The sequence below is a fragment of the Canis lupus genome, chromosome 4, assembly GCF_003254725.2.
Source record: "Canis lupus dingo isolate Sandy chromosome 4, ASM325472v2, whole genome shotgun sequence".
Lineage (NCBI taxonomy): Eukaryota > Metazoa > Chordata > Mammalia > Carnivora > Canidae > Canis > Canis lupus.
The window spans coordinates 24,450,454-24,469,604 of record NC_064246.1 but is presented as its reverse complement, the minus strand read 5'-3'; the positions used below and the strand labels follow the sequence as shown (position 1 = coordinate 24,469,604).

The 19,151-nt window shown below is 36.8% G+C and overlaps 1 protein-coding gene and 1 pseudogene across 25 annotated transcripts in view; one reads left to right on the top strand and one right to left on the bottom strand.

Moving 5' to 3' along the window:
- The window catches only part of USP54 (ubiquitin specific peptidase 54), a 122,603-nt gene that overhangs the window by 61,020 nt on the left and 42,432 nt on the right, over positions 1 to 19,151 (top strand). For all 25 annotated transcript variants that reach the window (XR_004815074.2, XM_025434742.3, XM_049108791.1 and 22 more), the window contains one exon: positions 2,959 to 3,051. Coding sequence is in view for 24 of the 25 variants with exons in the window: in XM_025434742.3 (XP_025290527.1) it covers positions 2,959 to 3,051 (93 nt within the window). In the remaining variant the exon portion in view is untranslated. The remainder of the gene's footprint in view (positions 1 to 2,958; positions 3,052 to 19,151) is intronic.
- The window catches only part of LOC112651492 (40S ribosomal protein S27-like), a 62,837-nt pseudogene that overhangs the window by 37,852 nt on the left and 5,834 nt on the right, over positions 1 to 19,151 (bottom strand).

The following is a 19,151-nucleotide window of genomic DNA, read 5'->3' as shown; positions in this document are numbered from 1 at the left end:
AAAATTAAAAAAAAAAGTTTTATACTCTCAGTTTTCAAATTTTTATTTGAAAACATTAAAAAATCCATTGCTGTTAAGGCTGGAGAAAGATTTAGAAATATTTCCATCTTTCTACCACAGATTTCATGCAGTTGGGTGGGGTTTGTTAGTTTTTTTTCCCCAGATGCTGCATGTGAGTTTTTTGAGAGACTTTGTGTAAGCTAATAATACTTCTATAATTTAGAAGCCGTCAAAAAAAGGTGTTGATATACGTGTGTGTGTTTCCTGGCCACAGTCCTCTTTTTATAATTCTCTTTTTTCCTGGATGTTCTATCTGTATTGAAACAAAATATTTATGACTTTCTGTTCTAATTTTCAGTGCCATACGGAACACCTACTACACACACACAGACACACACATTTCTGTATCCATACTTAAAGATTGAGTCCTTGATGGTTTTGGAGTGCCTGTTGTAATCATGTTACAAGCTGAAAATAATTGTTTCTATGAACTAATATTGTAACTTTTGATATGAATGCTGTGTTGGCCACAGATGTATTGAAACCATTACATTTATTATAAAAAGGTGTTACTTATCTGGGAGGGTAGTGTATTTCAAAGAACTTTTGAATATATACTTTGAAGACAAGTAAGTAAGGAGAAGCTCCAGAAGTATAATGCCTTTTCATATATGATTCCATTTAAATGTTTTCCAAGCAAGAAGAGCTTCCTAAGGCATTATGCTACATATTACACCATTTCTATTTAATTATTAATTAATTAATTAATTAATATGGAGAGAGAATGCAAGCATAAGCAGGGAAGTGGCAGGCAAAGGGAGAGGGAGAATCAGGCTCTCTGCTGAGCAGGGAGCCCAATGCAGGGCTTGTTCCTAGAATCTTGGAATCATGACCTGAGCTGAAGGTCTCAGTCACAATTGAGCCACCCAGGTGCCCCCACCATTTCTTTTCTTTTCTTTTCTTTTCTTTTCTTTTCTTTTCTTTTCTTTTCTTTTCTTTTCTTTCTTTTCTTTTCTTTTCTTTTCTTTCTTTTCTTTTCTTAACTAAAGCCCATGGTGTATTCAAATTTCCTTAGTTTTTGCTTAGTATCTTTTTCTGTTCTAGGATCCTATCCAGGATACTAGTTACATTTACTTGTCATGTCTCCTTAGGCTTTTCTTGGCTCTGGTAGTTTCTGAAAATTTCCTTGTTTTTGATGATCTTGACAATTCTTTTTTAAAAAAGATCCCTGGGTGGCGCAGCGGTTTGGCGCCTGCCTTTGGCCCAGGGCGCGATCCTGGAGACCCGGGATCGAATCCCACGTCGGGTTCTCGGTGCATGGAGCCTGCTTCTCCCTCTGCCTGTGTCTCTGCCTCTCTCTCTCTCTCTCTCTGTGACTATCATAAATAAATTAAAAAAAAAAAGACTTTATAAAAAAAATAAAAAAAAAAAATAAATAATAAAATAATAAAAAACATTCTATTAAATAAATAAAAGATGTGGTGTATTCAAAGGGAGAAGCAGGCTCCATGCAGGGAGCCTGATGCAGGACCCAATCCTGGGACTCCAGGATCACGCCCTGGGCCAAAGGCAGGCACTAAACTGCTGAGCCACCCAGGGATCCCCTTGACAAATTTTTTTTTTTAAGATTTTATTTATTTATTCATGAGAGATACAGAGAGAGAGGCAGAGACATAGGCAGAGGGAGAAGCAGGCTCCATGCAAGAAGCCCTATGTGGGACTCAATCCCGGGACTCCAGGATTACGCCCTGAGCCAAAGACAGAAGCTCAACCACTGAGCCATGCAGGCATCCCAGATGATCTTGACAATTTTGAGGAGTAGTACCAGTCAAGTATTTTGTGGGATGTCCCACTATTGGAATTTGTTTGATATTTTTTTCATTATTAGACTGAGGTTACTAATTTTTGAGATGAAGACCATAAAAAAAAGTGTTCTTCTCATCACATCATATCTAGGTTACATACTATGAACATGATTTGTCACTGTTGATGTTACCATTTTTTTAATTCTCTTGACATAAGAAGGTCACACATCTCTCAGGTCAAAAAATTGAGAAATCTAACAAAAACAAAATTCCACACTACAATTCAAACTTCTGAGTAAGTTTTCAAATGCCATATGATTTTACTTATATGTGGAACCTGAAAAGCAAAACAAATGATAAACAAAAAGCACAATCAGACCTATAAATATGGAGGAAAACTGTGGGTTGTGAAAGGGGAGGGAGGGAGATGGAGGGAACGGGCAAAATAGTAAAGGGGAGTGGGAGATAAACCTTCCAGTTATGGAATGAGTAAGTCATGAGGAGGGGCACTTGGCTGGCTCATTGGTAGAGCATGTAATTCTTGATCTTGAGTTGTGAGTTTGAGCCCCATGTTGGGTGTAGAGATTACTTAGAAGAGTAACTAATCCTTTAAAGTCATTGGAATAAAAGGCACAGCATAGGGAGTATAGTCAGTGGTATTGTAATAGTGATGTATGGTAACAGATGGCAGCTGCAATTGTGTTGGTGAGCACAGCATAACATATAGACTTGTGGAATCACTATGTTGTATACCTGAAACTAATGTAACATTAGTATTAGTATGTATCAACTATACTTCAAAAATTTTTTTTGTTCCAAAAAAAAACTGTTTTTGTGTGAATCATTAAAATAAACCCTTATTCTGCTGTTTAAACCCATAAATTAACACTTTTGACCTATGTTATACCTTATTTTCTCTGTGTATCCTTCCTTCATTTTCAAATTAACATGTTTTTCAGAATATAGTTATCTATCCATCATGTTAGCTAACTCATCCTTTTTGACATTTGTTTGAATATACAAGAATGAGCTTTTCTCTTGGGAATGAAGATATATTCTGGAGTCATTACCCATGGTTTCTTGAATTCTTGAGTCTAAGATCAAATGGAGGCTTTTTATAGAGTAATGAAGTATTTTCCCCTTTTTCTACCAGGTTTTATGGCACTTGGACATCTTCCGACGTAGCTTTAGGCAGCTTACAACTCACAAGTGCATGGGTGATTCCTGCATCTTCTGTGCTCTCAAGGTAAGTTCTTCAAATCTGTTTATTTTCAATACCATTAGGCTACCAAATAATCAATACTGAGATAGTTTGGCTAATCAGGGTGATGCTAAAGAATTTCTTACTGAATTATCTGCCTGTGGCTTAGTGCAAAAGATAAATATGATTAGTTTTGCTCGCTTCAAAGAATTGTTACTTGGCTTAGGTAGTCTGTTTTTCTGAACCTTTTTGCCCATACAACTCTATTTAATGTGATGGGATACTACTCAAATGTGCTTAGATTTGGAGTATTTGGGATGCCTGGGTGGCTCAACAGTTGAGCGTTTGCCTTTGGCTCAGGGTGTGATCCTGGAGTCCCAGGATCAAGTCCCACATCGGGCTCCCTGCATGGACCCTGCTTCTGCCTTTGCTTATGTCTCTGCCTCTCTCTCTGTGTGTCTGTCATGAATAAATAAATAAAATCTTTTTGAAAAAAGATTTTGATTATTTACCTGAAGAGCTAATTCTGAATTTTAATTTTGAAAGAATAAACAACCCAGTATTTTTAGTGGAATTAACTATTGTCTGTTAAAGCTAAATTTAGTAATAAACTCTTCCTATTGAGAAAAGCCAGGACCAACATTTTTCCATTCCTTAATGTTTCCCATTACCACGTTTAATAGATTCATTATACCCATTCTCAATCCCATTGTCTGACTCCCAGGTTTTTCATTTCTGAATAAAATGAAACCTGAGGATTCATTTAGAGTATGCTGCTATTAAGAAAAAACTAGGTTGTGTGGCTCAGCGGTTTAGTGCCGCCTGCAGCCCAGGGCGTGATCCTGGAGACCCCGGATCGAGTCCCACGTTGGGCTCTCTGGGTGGAGCCTGCTTCTCCCTCTGCCTGTGTCTCAGCCTCTCTCTCTCTGCCTCTATGAAAATAAATAAAATTAAAAAAAAAAGAAAAAAAAAAAAGAAAAAACTAGGTTGTATAAAAGGCCCCAATTTCTATTACTTTATCTGCTCATTCAACATGGGACTTCTCCGTGTTTTCTTGGTTTGTATGTACAGTGGATTATTTATGGCTGGATAAGTCTGTGTGAGTTCTGCTAAGTATCCAGTGTCATTTTTCAGTCTCAAGAAGTCTGAGTTCTTGGTTTGTCACAGGGATGCTTGGTTGTAAGCATTAGATGTTTAATTTAGTTGCTTTTACATCTTGGAGTAAGAACTGTAACAAAAACATTCAGGAGAATTTCCCAGTTACTTTGATTATTTGCAACAACTGATTTGAAACAGTTTTTTGAGCAGCATCACTTTGGAGTTTTAAGTCCATTATGGGCAAATATCTTTAGAAAGAGATGACTGAGTCTCCTGAACATTTTATTGCTTGGGTCAGAAACATCTTTTTTCTTCCCCCCTTGGAACTTTAGCAAAACACATGTTATTGACTAATTGAGAGTTTGACTGAATTTTAATAAGACCAAATCTTTTTTTTTTTTTTTTTAAAGGATTTTCAATTTTTATTTATTTATGGTAGCCACACACAGAGAGAGAGAGAGAGGCAGAGACACAGGCAGAGGGAGAAGCAGGCTCCATGCACCGGGAGCCCGATGTGGGATTCGATCCCGGGTCTCCAGGATCGCGCCCTGGGCCAAAGGCAGGCGCCAAACCACTGCGCCACCCAGGGATCCCCAAGACCAAATCTTTTACAAGTTGTAACATTTCTGACTGTGCCTATTCAGACAGAAGTCCATCCACATATTTGGCTTGATTTCTGAAGGATGCAAGGACATTAAATATCTAATTTTAGGTAAATAAGAAATGTACTGGTCCTTTAGCCAGCAAATCCAAGGGAAGTCTGGTTCGTGGCATTAAAACAAAAAAACCAAAGTAAGATACTTGGTAGAGAGATTTGAATCCAGGAGAAATCCCTAGTAGTAGAGTCTCCTGAAAGTAAAAACTCTTATCTGTACCAGGAAGGGATGATAGAATTTATATGACCCTCTGACATGCCTTTGATGTCAGGATTGTGCCATCCTCTTCATTGATTCAGGTGGGACTCTGGTGAATTGGCTGTCACAGTTTTGTTATGTTTTAATTCCCATAGGCACTAATTATTATTGTAATATAAATCAGTATCATTATGTAAGCCAAATGGATGAAGAAAACCAACCATGAGACTTTATGGGACATCTTCTGAGATACCCAAGTATATAGAAAGGAAGATGTTTTCCCCTTATGAGGGCTGAGGATGTACCTTGGGACTCTTTCAGAGAAGCAATAGCTTATGGCAGATAAATAAATGGACTTGGGGAATCAAAGACTTTATTTTAGATCTTCATAATTCTGAGGAGTTCTAGTATTTTCCTCATCACATCATTGTCTGATCTATCATTTAGGTTTATTTTCCTTCTCTGCTTCTTTTCTTATATTGAGAGTTTATAAAAATTTGATATTTTTCCCTAAAGTGCTTTTCAGTTTGTCAGTGCTATATAAGTGTTAAATAATTAAGCTCTAGTTTGTATTCTTTTATCTATTTTATTTTTTTTAGGATTTTACTTATTCATGAGAGACATGGAGAGAGAGACAGAGAGAGGCAGAGACATAGGCAGAGGGAGAAGCAGGCTCCAGGCAGGGAGCCTGATATGGAACTTGATCCCGGGGACTCTGGGATCATGCCCTGAGCCAAAGGCAGACGTTCAACCACTGAGCCACCCAGGTGTCCCTTAGTTTGCATTCTTTTAATTATTGTACACCTCACTTGAAAAAAAATAGACTTACATAGCAAATGGATTAATTTGACCATATGGATGAGCTGAACTTGGTTTTGGTATTGAGAAATTTAAATTATTAGAAGAGCCATATTCCTTTATCCAGGAGAGCTTCATTTTCTGAGAGAAGAAAAGGGATGTTGAGTTTGGAAGAGTAAATCTGGGATGATCATCAGCATCTGGAATGTCTCTTTTTTGTTCCCTACTTTAAATTTATTTTCTTTCTTTCTTTCTTTCTTTCTTTCTTTCTTTCTTTCTTTCTTTCTTTCTTTCTTTCTTTCGAGAGATGTTGGGGGTGGGGTAGAGGGAGAGGGAGGGAGATAAACTTATGCAGACTCCATGTCCAGCAAGAGCTTGATCACAGCCCTGAGATCATGACCTGAGCCAAAATCAAGAGTTGGATGCTCAATCAACTGAGCCACCCAAGGGCCCCTAAAAATATTTTTATAGAATATGAAATAATATTCATCATTGAACGAGATTCTAGTCAGTATAATAAAACAAAAGGACAGATAAATATTAGAAAGAAAGAAAGAAGCAAAATTATTATTTGCAAATGATATGATTGGCTATTAAAAAAAGTATCGACTGATAAGTCAGTAGAATCAATAAGAGAATTTAGCAGGTTGTTGCCTGTAAGATCAAGGTATAACATTCAATTATATTTCTTTTTTTTTTTTTTTTCAATTATATTTCTATATACTAGCAACTAATAAAATGTAACTTAAAAAGAGCTTTTATAATAATAACAAAGTATATAATGTAGGTATGAATAAATCTAACAAAAAAGACATGACATTGGGCAGCCCGGGTGGCTCAGCGGTTTAGCACTGCCTCCAGCCTGGGGCATGATCCTGGAGACCCAGGATCGAGTCCCATGTTGGGCTCCCTGCATGGAGCCTGCTTCTCCCTCTGCCTGTGTCTCTGCCTCTCTCTTTCTCCTCTCTGTGTTTCTCATGAATAAATAAATAAAATCTTATAAAAAGGACGATTTAAAAAAGAAAGACATGACATTTATATAAAATCTCCAGAGATCCAGTAAAATGAATAATCACAAAATGAACATCCTTTTAACAATTCTTTAGGTGAAAATAGAATACTGCTGGTACTATAGACATTCTTCCTTCCTTCTTTCTCAATGATAGCTCCTTCTTTCTCCTAGGAGTAGCCACTTTTCTAATGTTTGTGGTAATCACTTCCTTGTTTTATCTGATAGTTTTACTACGTTCTTAAACAATCTAATTTAAAAATTACCTTTTTAAAAAATTTATTTAAAAAATTCATTGTAAATGGAATCATATTTTTAAAGATTTATTTATTTATTTTAGAGAGATGGAGTGTGAGAACACGGTGGGGGGGGATCAAAAGGAAGGGGCAGAAGGAGAGAGAATCTTAAGCAGACTCTGCACTGAACACAAAGCCCAACTTGGGGCTCAGTCTCATGATTCAGAGACTCTTGAGATCACGACCTGAGCTGAAACCAAAAGCGTGTCGCTTAACTGACTGTGCCACCCAGGTGCCCTGTAAGCGGAATCATTTTATAAATTTGTGTGTGTGTCTTTTTTAGTGCAATAATATGTTTATAAGATCATCATTTCATTGTTTAAAACCAATTTGTTTATTACTGGTAGTCATTTGAATTGTTTCCAGTTTTAATTTTTTATAAACAATATTGCTAAGAACATTTTTGTACATATCTACATATGTATACACATTTTTTTTGCATATGCCCAGAAATGGAATTACTGGATCATAAGATATGTATATTTTCAATTTTTTTTTTTTTTACAATGTGAACTGTTTTCCAGTACTTCAGTGTTTATCAATGTGGTGATACTAATATATATTCTTAACAGCAGGTTTGTCCTGGAAGTTGAGAAAATTCAATTCTGAAAGTCTTAAGACAAACAGGGAAGAATAGTAACAAAATGAGTGATTTGCCATGTTTATCAGAGTAGACAGCATTGGTAACAAGCTAAAATCTCAGTGATAAATATACAAAAGATTTATTTTTCATTCCCATCACTTGTCCACTGCAGGTTAGTAGGAAAACCCTACTGATTGTAGTCACTCAGGAACTCAGGTGCCAAAGTACAACCAAGTTGGTTATTACCAGTGGCCAAGTTAGAGTGAAAAAGAGCTGTGGAGGGTTTTGCACAAACATTTGAATGCTCAGCAGGACACTTCTGCTCAGAGCTCACTGACCAAAACTAAAATCCTATGGTTGCAGTGAATCCCAAGGGGGCCAGAAAGTGTGATCCTATAAAAATCCTTGGGAAAGGCTGGAACCAGAAATATTTGGCAAAAGTGCTAATGACTACCATACTTTATCAGATATCAAGGCTTATAAGGCTTATAAAACTAAGTAATTAGACAATGTGGTATCAATTATAGTATGACTAATAAATTGATGGATCAAAATCAAGAGTTCAGAAATAGACATATAGAAACTTGATTATTGCCCTGTGAATCAAAGGAGAAAGTGGACTTTTCAATAAATGGTGATTAGATAATTGGTTATCCATATGGAAAAAAAAAGAAAAAGCTAATTAGATCTCTACCTCATATTATTACCAAAAGTATGAATTTCAGCTGAGTTAAGGGCTAAAACATGAAAGAAAACTTTTTTAAAGTTTTAGAAGAAAACATGAAAGAATATCATGATTTCAGGGATAGGATTTATTAAATAAGATGTGAAAAACACAAAGTTAAAAAAATTGATAACATTTTGCTAAAGAAAAGTTAAAAACTTCTGTTCATCAGAAGATCCCAGAAGAGGGTAAAGATACAAGGCCACACACAGGTAGGAAATATCTGCAATATGTTATATAACCAACAAAGGATTTGTATGCAGCATAGAACTCCAGAGAACTTTTATAAAGAATAAGTAAAAGATAATTGAGTTAGTGGTAAAATGGGCAAAAGACACAAATAGGCATTTCTCAGAACAGGAAACCCAAAAGACCTTTAAGCATATGAAAGATCCTTAGCCTCCTAAGTAATCTAAGAAATGTAAACTAAACAAATACTCTTCAGATTAGTAGAAGTTTAAAAATCAGATAAGATTGTTACCTGAAAGGTGGAATAATAGGAACTTACATACAATTGCTGATTGGAATATAAATTGATACCACTATTTAGGGAAATAGTTTGTCATTTCGTTTTTCAGGTAAAATTGAAGTAGCATAATCCCTGCCACTCAGTAATTCCACTCCTAGATACATGTTATAGAGAGCTTCCTTATATATACATGTCAGAAGATATATTCAAGAATGTTCAAAGTGGTATTTTTTGTGATTATAGAAAAATGGACTACAACTACATACTACAACTTCCAACTACAGTAGAATACATTTAAAAATTATGATGTGTTCCTAAAGTAAAATGATACAGCAGTGAAAATGAATAACCTTTGGCTACATATCAGCTTGGATTAATCACAAAAACATTGTACTGAATGAAAAAAGCAAGTCACAGAAGACTATATAAACTATGATTCCATTTATATACAAAATAAATGGGCAAAACTAAATAACATGTTGGGGCAGCCCGGGTGGCTCAGCGGTTTAGCGCCACCTTCAGCCCAGGGTGTGATCATGGAGACCTGGGATTGAGTCCCACATCGGGCTCCCTGCGTGGAGCCTGCTTCCCCCTCTGCCTGTATCTCTGCCCCCCCCCTCGCCCCGTGTCTCTCATGAATAAATAAATAAAATAAAATAAAATAAACCCATGTTGTTCAGGGATACATGCATGTGATAAAACTGTAGAGAAAAAGGGAATGATTTTCATAAAATTCAGGACAGTGGGTATCTCTGGAAGGTGAAGGGGAGGAGATTGTAATCAATTGGGTAGTATTACACTCATTGTTAACTTTTCCATTTCATAAATTGGGTAGTGGACATATCCGCATTTCTTTATTATTCTTTGGCTAAATATATACATCGTGCTTGTTTATAATTTAAATGATGATTTTTATTAAATGTACTACATTTAATGCCACACTGGCTGCCTCAGTCGGTAGAGTGTGCAACTCTTGATCTCGGGGGTTGTAAATTGAAGCCCCACATTGGGTGTAGAGATCACTTAAAGTCTTAACAACAACAAAATAAATGTACTACAGTCATTTTAGAAAGCATGGTAAAGTGTAAAGGAGGAAATCTGGAACTTGCCTGAATTACATCACAGAGATTGTCATTTCTCTTTATGTCTCTTCTCTAGTCAATGATATTTCTAGTTATAAGTCTTTCCGTCCACTTACAGTAAAAAGAGTACCTTTTTTTCAGACCCTAAGTTGCCTCTCCATCTCTAGTATCATCCTATTTCATTTGTTCTAATCTAAGAATAAGCTGGAGGGCTATTTTGAAGCTACTCCCCTGTTATGTAACTTTGAAGGGGCTCCCAGTTATCTCTTAAATCACTTAAAAATGTATGATTACATGCATTTAAAAAACTAATTTCATGCTTTCTTTTCCCTTCCTTTCCTTTCTTTCCCCAGGCACTCTCTACTTCAGCTATGATAGCAGATGGTACACTCTTAATGCCTACCTCTTAGATGTTGCAGATGTTATTCACTTTGCCTGGATCCCTTGGCACCCAAAACAATAATAACAATAAACAAAACAATGCATCCTTTTAAATGAAACCACATCCAGTACTTTCAGAACTCCAGAAACATATCTTCCCTTTTTTCCCCCAGAAATTTATCTTCTTAATGAAGTTTTAAAAATATTACCTCTATCTAGGGATCCCTGGGTGGCGCAGCGGTTTGGCGCCTGCCTTTGGCCCAGGGCCTGATCCTGGAGACCCGGGATCGAGTCCCACATCGGGCTCGGTGCATGTAGCCTGCTTCTCCCTCTGCCTGTGTCTCTGCGCCTCTCTCTCTCTGTGACTATCATAAATAAATAAAAACTAAAAAAATAAAATAAAATAAAAATATTACCTCTATCTAGACCCATGATTGTTTTACTTAATAGTATTTAGGATGGCTGAATGAGTTTTTGGGAAGGTGGCTCAGCATTTCCTTCCTGTTGGTCTTCCTTAAAAATGCTTGCACCATAATATAACATTTAACTTTTCTGGGTTCATATATTCTTTGGTAGTTCTTACATAGTTGTAAAATTTTGTGTACCTGACTTTTTCTTCTTTTTGAATTTTATGCTCTCTCTCACTCTGTTCTACTTGAGATTTTCATTGTGACTTTTGGTTTTACACGTTTGTTAAGTAGGTCTACTTAATCTAGGACTTTATGCTTCATTTATTTAGGGGAGGGTGAGATGTGTTTCTGTAGTGGGGTTCCTTGAGAGTTGATGGTGGGAAGATCTGCTGAAGAGTCAAAAGCCTGGTAGTCAAGCAAAGCAGTTATCTGGTATCCTACAATTAAGCTACATGTTAACTTTGTGGTATCCCAGTGTGGGTGTAATTCTATATATTTAAATCCCATTTTTCCTCTGCCTCCTATTTAAAAATTAGAGGAATGTTTGGTGAAGCAAATAAGAATTCCTTTTTGCTGGTACTTTGTGTCCTATTTGTATTCTTTTTTTTTTTTAATTTTTTTAACCTATTTGTATTCTTTAGTGCAAAGTTTGAAATGTTAAATTCTTATAAGTTTTTTTCAAAACAAGAAACTCCAAAATTCCTGAATTTGAAGCACTTCTGAGAATTTGCCAATTCTATAAAGTCAGAGTTCTTTATGTTGACACATAATTATTTAGCTCTAGAACCCAATATTAAGAACAAAAAGAGACACAAACATTTTCCTAGATGAATCAGAAGCTAGCCAACTTTCTCTTAATCTAATGTTTTATTTTTTAAAAAATTTTTAAAGATTTTATTTATTTATTCATAAGACACACACACACCACAGAGAGAGAGAGAGAGAGAAAGAGAGAGAGAGGGGCAGAGACACAGGCAAAGGGAGAAGCAGGATCCATGCAAGGAGCCCAACATGGGATTCCATCCCGGGTCTCCAGGATCAGGCCCCAGGCTGAAGGTGGTGCTAAACTACTAAGCCACCTGGGCTGCCCTAATGTAATGTTTTAGATGAAGATTTTCCCTTCTGAGTCTGGCTAGAAGATATGTATCCCTGCTTTTTCTCCACTTTTTACTTTACCTTGCACCAATCCTTAAAATGCCTTTACTACTGGTCTTATACGAACACCTTTTATATAATAATTTTGCTTTTTCTTCTGCTCTCTGAATGTTTGGCAATATTTTTGTGCCTTGTCCTTTACTAGATACCGTAGTATATGCTGTACCCAGAGCTTATAATTGCTTTTTTTGGTGGTTTACACACAATATTTAGGACAATCCATTTCTTTTGGTCTTGTAAAATATCCTGGTGTTTTTTTTTTTTTTTTTTCTGTTACTTGATACTAAGTTCCTAAAGTAATTTCAGCCTTGAAATCTTGCATGCAAATTATTAATTGATGGCTTTCATTAAAAAGAATTTGTGTGTGTCTTTCTTCTTACTTTGAACCACAATGTCTTTCAACTCTGATTTAACAAATAGATTTGTGTGCTAATTACCCTGTCCCTTCCAAATCTCCAAATTTATTCCCATCTAGTGTTACTAAAAGATATTTTCTGACCTGAACTGTTGTCATGCTTATAGCCCAGAGCTCTTATTTATTATTCATATTGAATCTGTCCTTTTGCCCCTAGCCCCCAGGGTATGATTTTACTTTGGTGTTGGCTTATTTATTTATCTCTGTCCAGGGGAGGAAATCCGTCTTCTGTACTTAGTATGCCACAAAGATTTTGTTCTCCTTCCAGGGATTGTACTAGAGGCTTTGCAGTGTGCCAAGATGTAGGACAGAGTGTTTTTTGTTATAGGCAAAGAAGAATGCTTCATTGATTGATTAAATTCAACAAATCTTCTCAATTAGTGGTTTTTCTTTTAAGAATGCTAGTACAAGGCATCAAAGTCGGAATGGTGGTGATGGTGGGGGTAGGTGGGGAGGAAATAGGTTTTTGTGTGTAAGGTGTTGTATAATATAAATGTATCTGTAGAGCAGTAAGATTGTTCAAAAGGGGCAGGAAAGTCTATGTTCTACTGATAGCCCACCTGTTAATTGGAGGAAATTTGAGAGTTCAGAGAATAAATACCTAAATATATTTTAAGTGTGTACCATGTAGTTTTTCCTCTGTTGGGTATTGAAGCATAAGCACCAGGAGTAAAGTGATATAGGAAATTACTCCTTGTTCATTATCGGTCTAGTCCTTTTTTTTAGTGGATTATTGGAATAGAAGGTTCTGCATTGTCCTATAGTCATGTCTATATCAAAGAAGAGTATAAATCCAATATGCTGGACTATTTATACCAGGAATTAGATTTCTAACATATTCCCTGGAAATTTTAGCTAGTAATAAACAGCTCTTGTGTGAAGAAGGTATATCCCTATGTCTAATGCAAATCTACTTGAGTTGAATTACTTTTTTTTTTTCTTAGCTATGGAATATGAACATATTTGTGTGGTCTTTTGGCTAACCTTTCCTAAAGTCCTATTAGGTTATACCTAAATATTCTTAACTAATTTAACCATTGACATAACTTGGATAGTATAAAGTTGAGTCTTTATCCTTTTTAAAATTTGGAGTTTAGAATCTTACATGATATTCAAATAGAGGGGAATGACTGCAAGGAAAAACCTAGTAGATCATCATGATTCTTTCCTTTCCAGAGTTTATGGCAGAACCTGAAACTTATACAATCTCAAAATCTTTGTGCATGTCCAGAAGGGACATTTCCCTTTTCATTTCCCCTGTGGGGTAAGTGGTTATGGTGTTGATTCTCAAAACTTGACTTAAATACTGTTGGTAATCTCTAAGGTCCTGCATTTTTTTATCTTGGCAAAAATTAGCAAACTGACTATTATCTTTTGTAAAATCTCACCATTAGTTTATGATTTCCCACTAAAAGCAATACCATCCTCTGGTAAATTTGACCTGTCTCTGTTCTTTGGCTCTCTGTCTAGTGTCTTGAAGTCTTGGTATTTCTTTCTGTGTCTCTGTCTTTGTATGTATGTGGGTGTCTGTCTCTTTTGCATTGGTAGCAGGATGAGTGTGATAGGTAGCTTATAATGGTCTTTAACTTAATACTTCAAGTCCACAAAGTATTATTCCATCATGAACTCAAAAAGTGCAAATAAAGCCCTCAACTCATGGGAAGAGATGGTATTGATAATTAAATTTATTTAAAGAGACTGATATAGAATATGCGGATAATTTTCTAATCATGAAGTCCAGAAAAGATAGGTATATTTTTGGGCATAAGTTCAAAGAATCCCAATGAAGAAACCAGCCAGATGTTCTCAGCTTTCTCCAATGTTGGAGCAAGAGTTTCTGTTAAACTGGATATTTGATGATATTAAGGAATTATTATTACCTTTTTCTAAGTGTGGTAATTATATTATGGTTATGTTTTAAAAAGAGTTCTTACTTTTTAGAGGCATATCCTGAAACGTTTACAGATGAATAATGTCTGGCATTTGCTTCAAAATAATCTGGGAATGGGGTAAGTGGGTGGGTTGTATGTATGAAATGAGATTGGCCACAGGCTGATGATTGTTGAAGACAGATGATAGGTACATGGGAATTTGTTGTGCTAGTTTGTCTACTTTAGTATGTTTGAGATTTTCTGCAATAAAATGTTAAAAATACAATGTTGTTGTTTTGGGTGCCAAATGGTAAACGTTTACATGTTCTTTCTCCTCTTGAAAGAGAGTGTTTGAGATTCTTTTGAACACATAACACTAGTGAAAAGTTCTCTTTTCCAGTAGTCTTCAAGGAGTAGTAGCTTTTTTTAAAATCTTTCTTTCAGAGGATTGTGTTTACAAACAGGCTTGATTCAGGTTTACAATTTAAGTCTGATTTCCAGGAGGTGTGAAGAAAAGGAGTGATTATGAGAGCCAAAATGAAGAGAGATTTGGGAAGATCAAGAAGAGAAACTCTAAGAACTGAGTTAGTAGCAGTGCATAAAGTTGTGTCATGCTTTTGCAGAAGTTATTATTTAACATCCTTCAGGGATGAGTTAGACTGCTAACTTTCTAAAAACCTAGGGTCCATAAAGCATCAAATTTAATGATGGCCCTTCTCCTCTACCCCCATTTTCTCTACTCATGACTTCTTTCAGATGTAAGGCTAGGGAATCCTGAGAAATAAACAGCTGTTCCCTGCCTAAAGACAAAAGTGTTTTGGGGGCGGGGCAGGGAACTTAAGCAACAGCTGCATTTGTAGATGCCAAAGCACAAAGACTTTCTGTCTTTATGGCACTTTTATCTTATTTACATGGTTTTTACTAATCCAAATAATTATGTGCTCATGTGGGTAGAAGTGTTTGCTACATGATCCAAGAGAAATGGGTGGGGAAACACCTGCTTTGAGTCAGTTTAGTCTTATTGCTTTTGCACTGTATCCAAGAAAATAGTTAACAGACAAAAAGTAATTTGCCTTTTCCTGAGAATGAAAAGGAAGACCTTTTGGTTTCACTTTGTGAAGAAGAGCAGAAAGAAACCTGAAAGGTGGGTTTTCTCTGTTTAGTGAAATGAAACCATCAGGGACCCCATAGGGAAAAATGATTCCTGGGTTTTGGTTCTTACTGCCCTTACTCACTCTCTGCCACAGAACTCAGCTACTGGAAGAATACCAGTTTTTGTTCCTTATTGGTGCTACCACCTGTTCTTATTACTGAACTAAATGTTCTTGGCTTTCTTTGGTGTGAACAGGATCTCCCTCTGGGAAAGGTGGGAGGAGGGTGAAAAAGGGAACAGGAGGAGGCCCGTTCCAGCCCTTGTGCTCATGTGAGAGGGACACACAGGGGTTAGTGTGCTGCCCTAACAGAGGGTCTTTGTGCTACAGCTTCTTCCAGAGCTGCAGCTCCACAGATGCATGCTGGGAGAGCTTAGGCTGCTTCATCCCTGACACACTTGCTTTTTCCTAACAATAGCAGAGCAAGACTGATAATAATAGTTACAATAAAATAGATGCAGGCATTCTGAGTACATTCAGATACTCATTTTGTATGGAGAAAGTTGCCTGTAATTAAGTGATGAGAAAAGAGTATAGTTTGGAGACATTCATGACATTGAACACAAGAGTCAGATCTGTTATTGCATATCCACTGTGCATGTAAGCAGAGCTCTGACTTTAGGTCTTTCCCTTTCTGTGCTAAAACCTTTTACCTAGTCATGGGAAATCTGCCCCTCTTAAGTAAGAGCAACAGATAGAGAAAGTTTGGTCCTTCCTACTCAGATTTCAGACACTGGGGAGGTAGCTCAAAGTAGACACATTTCTGACCCAAGGTCAGTGGCAGATCTCCTTAGTAACCTAAAATATCATAATAACAACAACAATGGCAGCCTAATACTTAGATAGCACTTATACAGCCAGGCATTAGTCTAAGGTACAGGTAGAGCTAGAGATAATTTATTGAATCTGTAAATAATCCTAGGAGGCAAATACTATTTCTAATCCTCTTTTAAAAGAGGAAACTGAAGTCTGGAGAACTTAACTAACTTTTCTAAGGTCATAGATATGGTAAATGACGGGACTGGGATTTTGAACTCAGATAGTCTGGTTCCAGAGTCCATGTTCTTAACTCCTACTCTATACCATCTCTCAGTGGAGCTCTGTCCTTTCTCAGATAGGGTCATCTGAACCACAGAACACAAGAAGTGACTTTAGTGACTATTTTAATTCTCTCTGGATAATAACATAATTACTGCTATGCATGGGAGAGAAGTTAGTTCATTAGGAGTTGTTGATGCCTTAGAGTATTAAGGCTTAATTCTTGAAGGAACTCAGTTGAGAAAGACTAAAGGGGCTGCTGCAAATACCACATTTGTACAAAACTGTACTGGAACTAATTTCCCTTTGGTTTGTTTTTGGAACCAGTTTTGGACTCTGGACAGAGGACCAAACCTTATCCATCCCTTGCTCTAGAGATAGAGCCTTTGTTAGCAGGAATAACTCAGCAGGAACAGTTGAGAAGAACAGCAAGTTGGGTTGTGATAGTGGTCACATAGTGTTGCCAGTGGTCAAACCACTATTACTTTTGAAACAATCACTGCTTCTTTTCCCACCTTTTCATTTGTTTCTGTGTTCCTCCGTTTCAAAATCCTATAGGTCACTGGGTATAGATAGCCAATTGTCCTCTGAGAATGTTTAACTGTGGACCTAGACCTTTTGGTCTAGTTTAAGGGTCATTGATAGACATTCTTCTGTTTCCAGTAGTAAATTATGGAAGATCCTGCCTTTATCTGATCTTAAAATATATTAAAATATATTTGTGAAAAATAAATCCACATCATATGGATTCATTTGTGGGGAAATAATTGCTTACATAGCAAATTGTTCTTGAGCTGCTTTTGGGATAGATGTTCAGTGTGTATGAGGAGGAACAGTGCTAGTAAGAAAATAGAGTGAGGAAAGAACAGTTCCAACTTGAAATTAGCAGAATGAAGTTTAATTCCATTTTGCTTTAACCAGTTATATTACCTTAAGAAAAGTTTTCAACTTTTCTGGGTGATTCTTTATCTGTTGTAAAAAAAGAGGGAGCTTGGGGTACCTGAGTGACTCAGTTGGTTAAGAGTCTAACTTAATCTCAGCTCAGGTCTTAATCTCTGGGTCGTGGGTTCAGGCCCCACATTGAGCTGTCTACTGGGCATGGAGCCTACTTTAAAAAAATAGGAGACTTAATAATATATTAGTAAGATCTACCCATATCACATCATTCATGCATCCAGAACTAGTTATCAACTGCCCTCTATATGCCAGTACCCTTCTAGGTGCTGGGAGTAACGAGCAGAGGATTAAAGGATGAAAGGTTTTTTTCTTTTTCTTTTTCTTTCTTTTTTTTTTTTTTCTTTTTTAAAGATTCTATTTATCTATTCATGAGAGACACAGAGAGAGAGACACACAGTCAGAGGGAGAAGCAGGCACCCTACATGGAGCCCAATGCAGGACTCAATCCCGGGACCCCAGGACCATAACCTGAGCCAAAGGCAGATGCCCAACCGCTGAGCCATCCAGGCATCCCAAGGATGAAAAAAATATATATTTTTTATTTTATTTATTTATTTATTTATTTATTTATTTATTTATTTATTTATATTTATGATAGTCACACAGAGAGAGAGAGAGAGAGGCAGAGACACAGGCAGAGGGAGAAGCAGGCTCCATGCACCAGGAGCCCTACGTGGGATTCGATCCCGGGTCTCCAGGATCGCGCCCTGGGCCAAAGGCAGGCACTAAACCGCTGCGCCACCCAGGGATCCCCCCAAAAAAATTTTTTTAAAGATTTATTCATTTATTCACAAGAGACATGGAGAGAGAGAGAATGAGAGAGAGAGAGAGGGAGAGAGAGGAAGAGAGAGGAAGAGACATAGGTAGAGGGAGAAGCAGGCTCCATGCAGGGACCCTGATGCAGGACCCAATCCCTGGTCTCCAGGATCACGCCCTGGGCTGAAGGCAGGCACTAAACTGCTGAACCACCCGGGCTGCCCATACCTCACACTTAAACTCTAGAGAGTATAGTCAGACAGTAAATAAGTAGAATACATGGTATTACAGATGATAATAAGTGCCACAGAGAGAAATAAAACAGGCAAGGGTGGAAGTGTGGTGGCAAAGGGGGTGGAGCTTGCAACTTTATTTTTTTTTTCTTTTTTTATTATTTATTTATTTATTTATTTTTTGCAACTTTAAATAGAGTAATCAAGCAGTACATATAGAGAGGTTAATATTTGAATAAAAATCTGAAGAGAGTAAGTGACTGAGCTGCTGACAGTTTTAGTAAGATGAGGACCAAAAATTGACCATTCTAGGTTGGTGGGGCTTCCTCCTATTCTTAGATCAGGTTTTATTTATTTATTTATTTATTTATTTGATAGGTAGGTTTTATAAAATGGTTTCATTTCTGGTCTCATTAGTAAGTCTGATAAATTACCGTGGAGATTTTTTTTTTTATGAAGAAATTACTAGCAAGAATTTCAAGTGAGTGACATTCTTTGGTGGTTGATATGTAACTAATAATTGAATTTATTGTTTGAGTGGTTTAGTGAGGATTTGGGCCATGTCATGTCAAAGGATCACATTCTAGTTTTTGTGGGGAAGATCCAAAACCATTTGAGAAGGGCTCATCAAGCAGGTGCCACTTGTTGCTACTCTTTGTTTCCATCCTCTGGACATCATATTCATCATTGTTTCAGATCAGGTAAAGATCAGGAGAAGGTAGATACATTTAATAACACCAAATTTATGCTCTCCATAAAAGACACTAGAAGACTTGAAGAAGATATTTGCCACAAGTCTTATTCACAAACGACTCAGAAAAACTACATATAGTTAGAAAAAGGGATCCCTGGGTGGCGCAGCGGT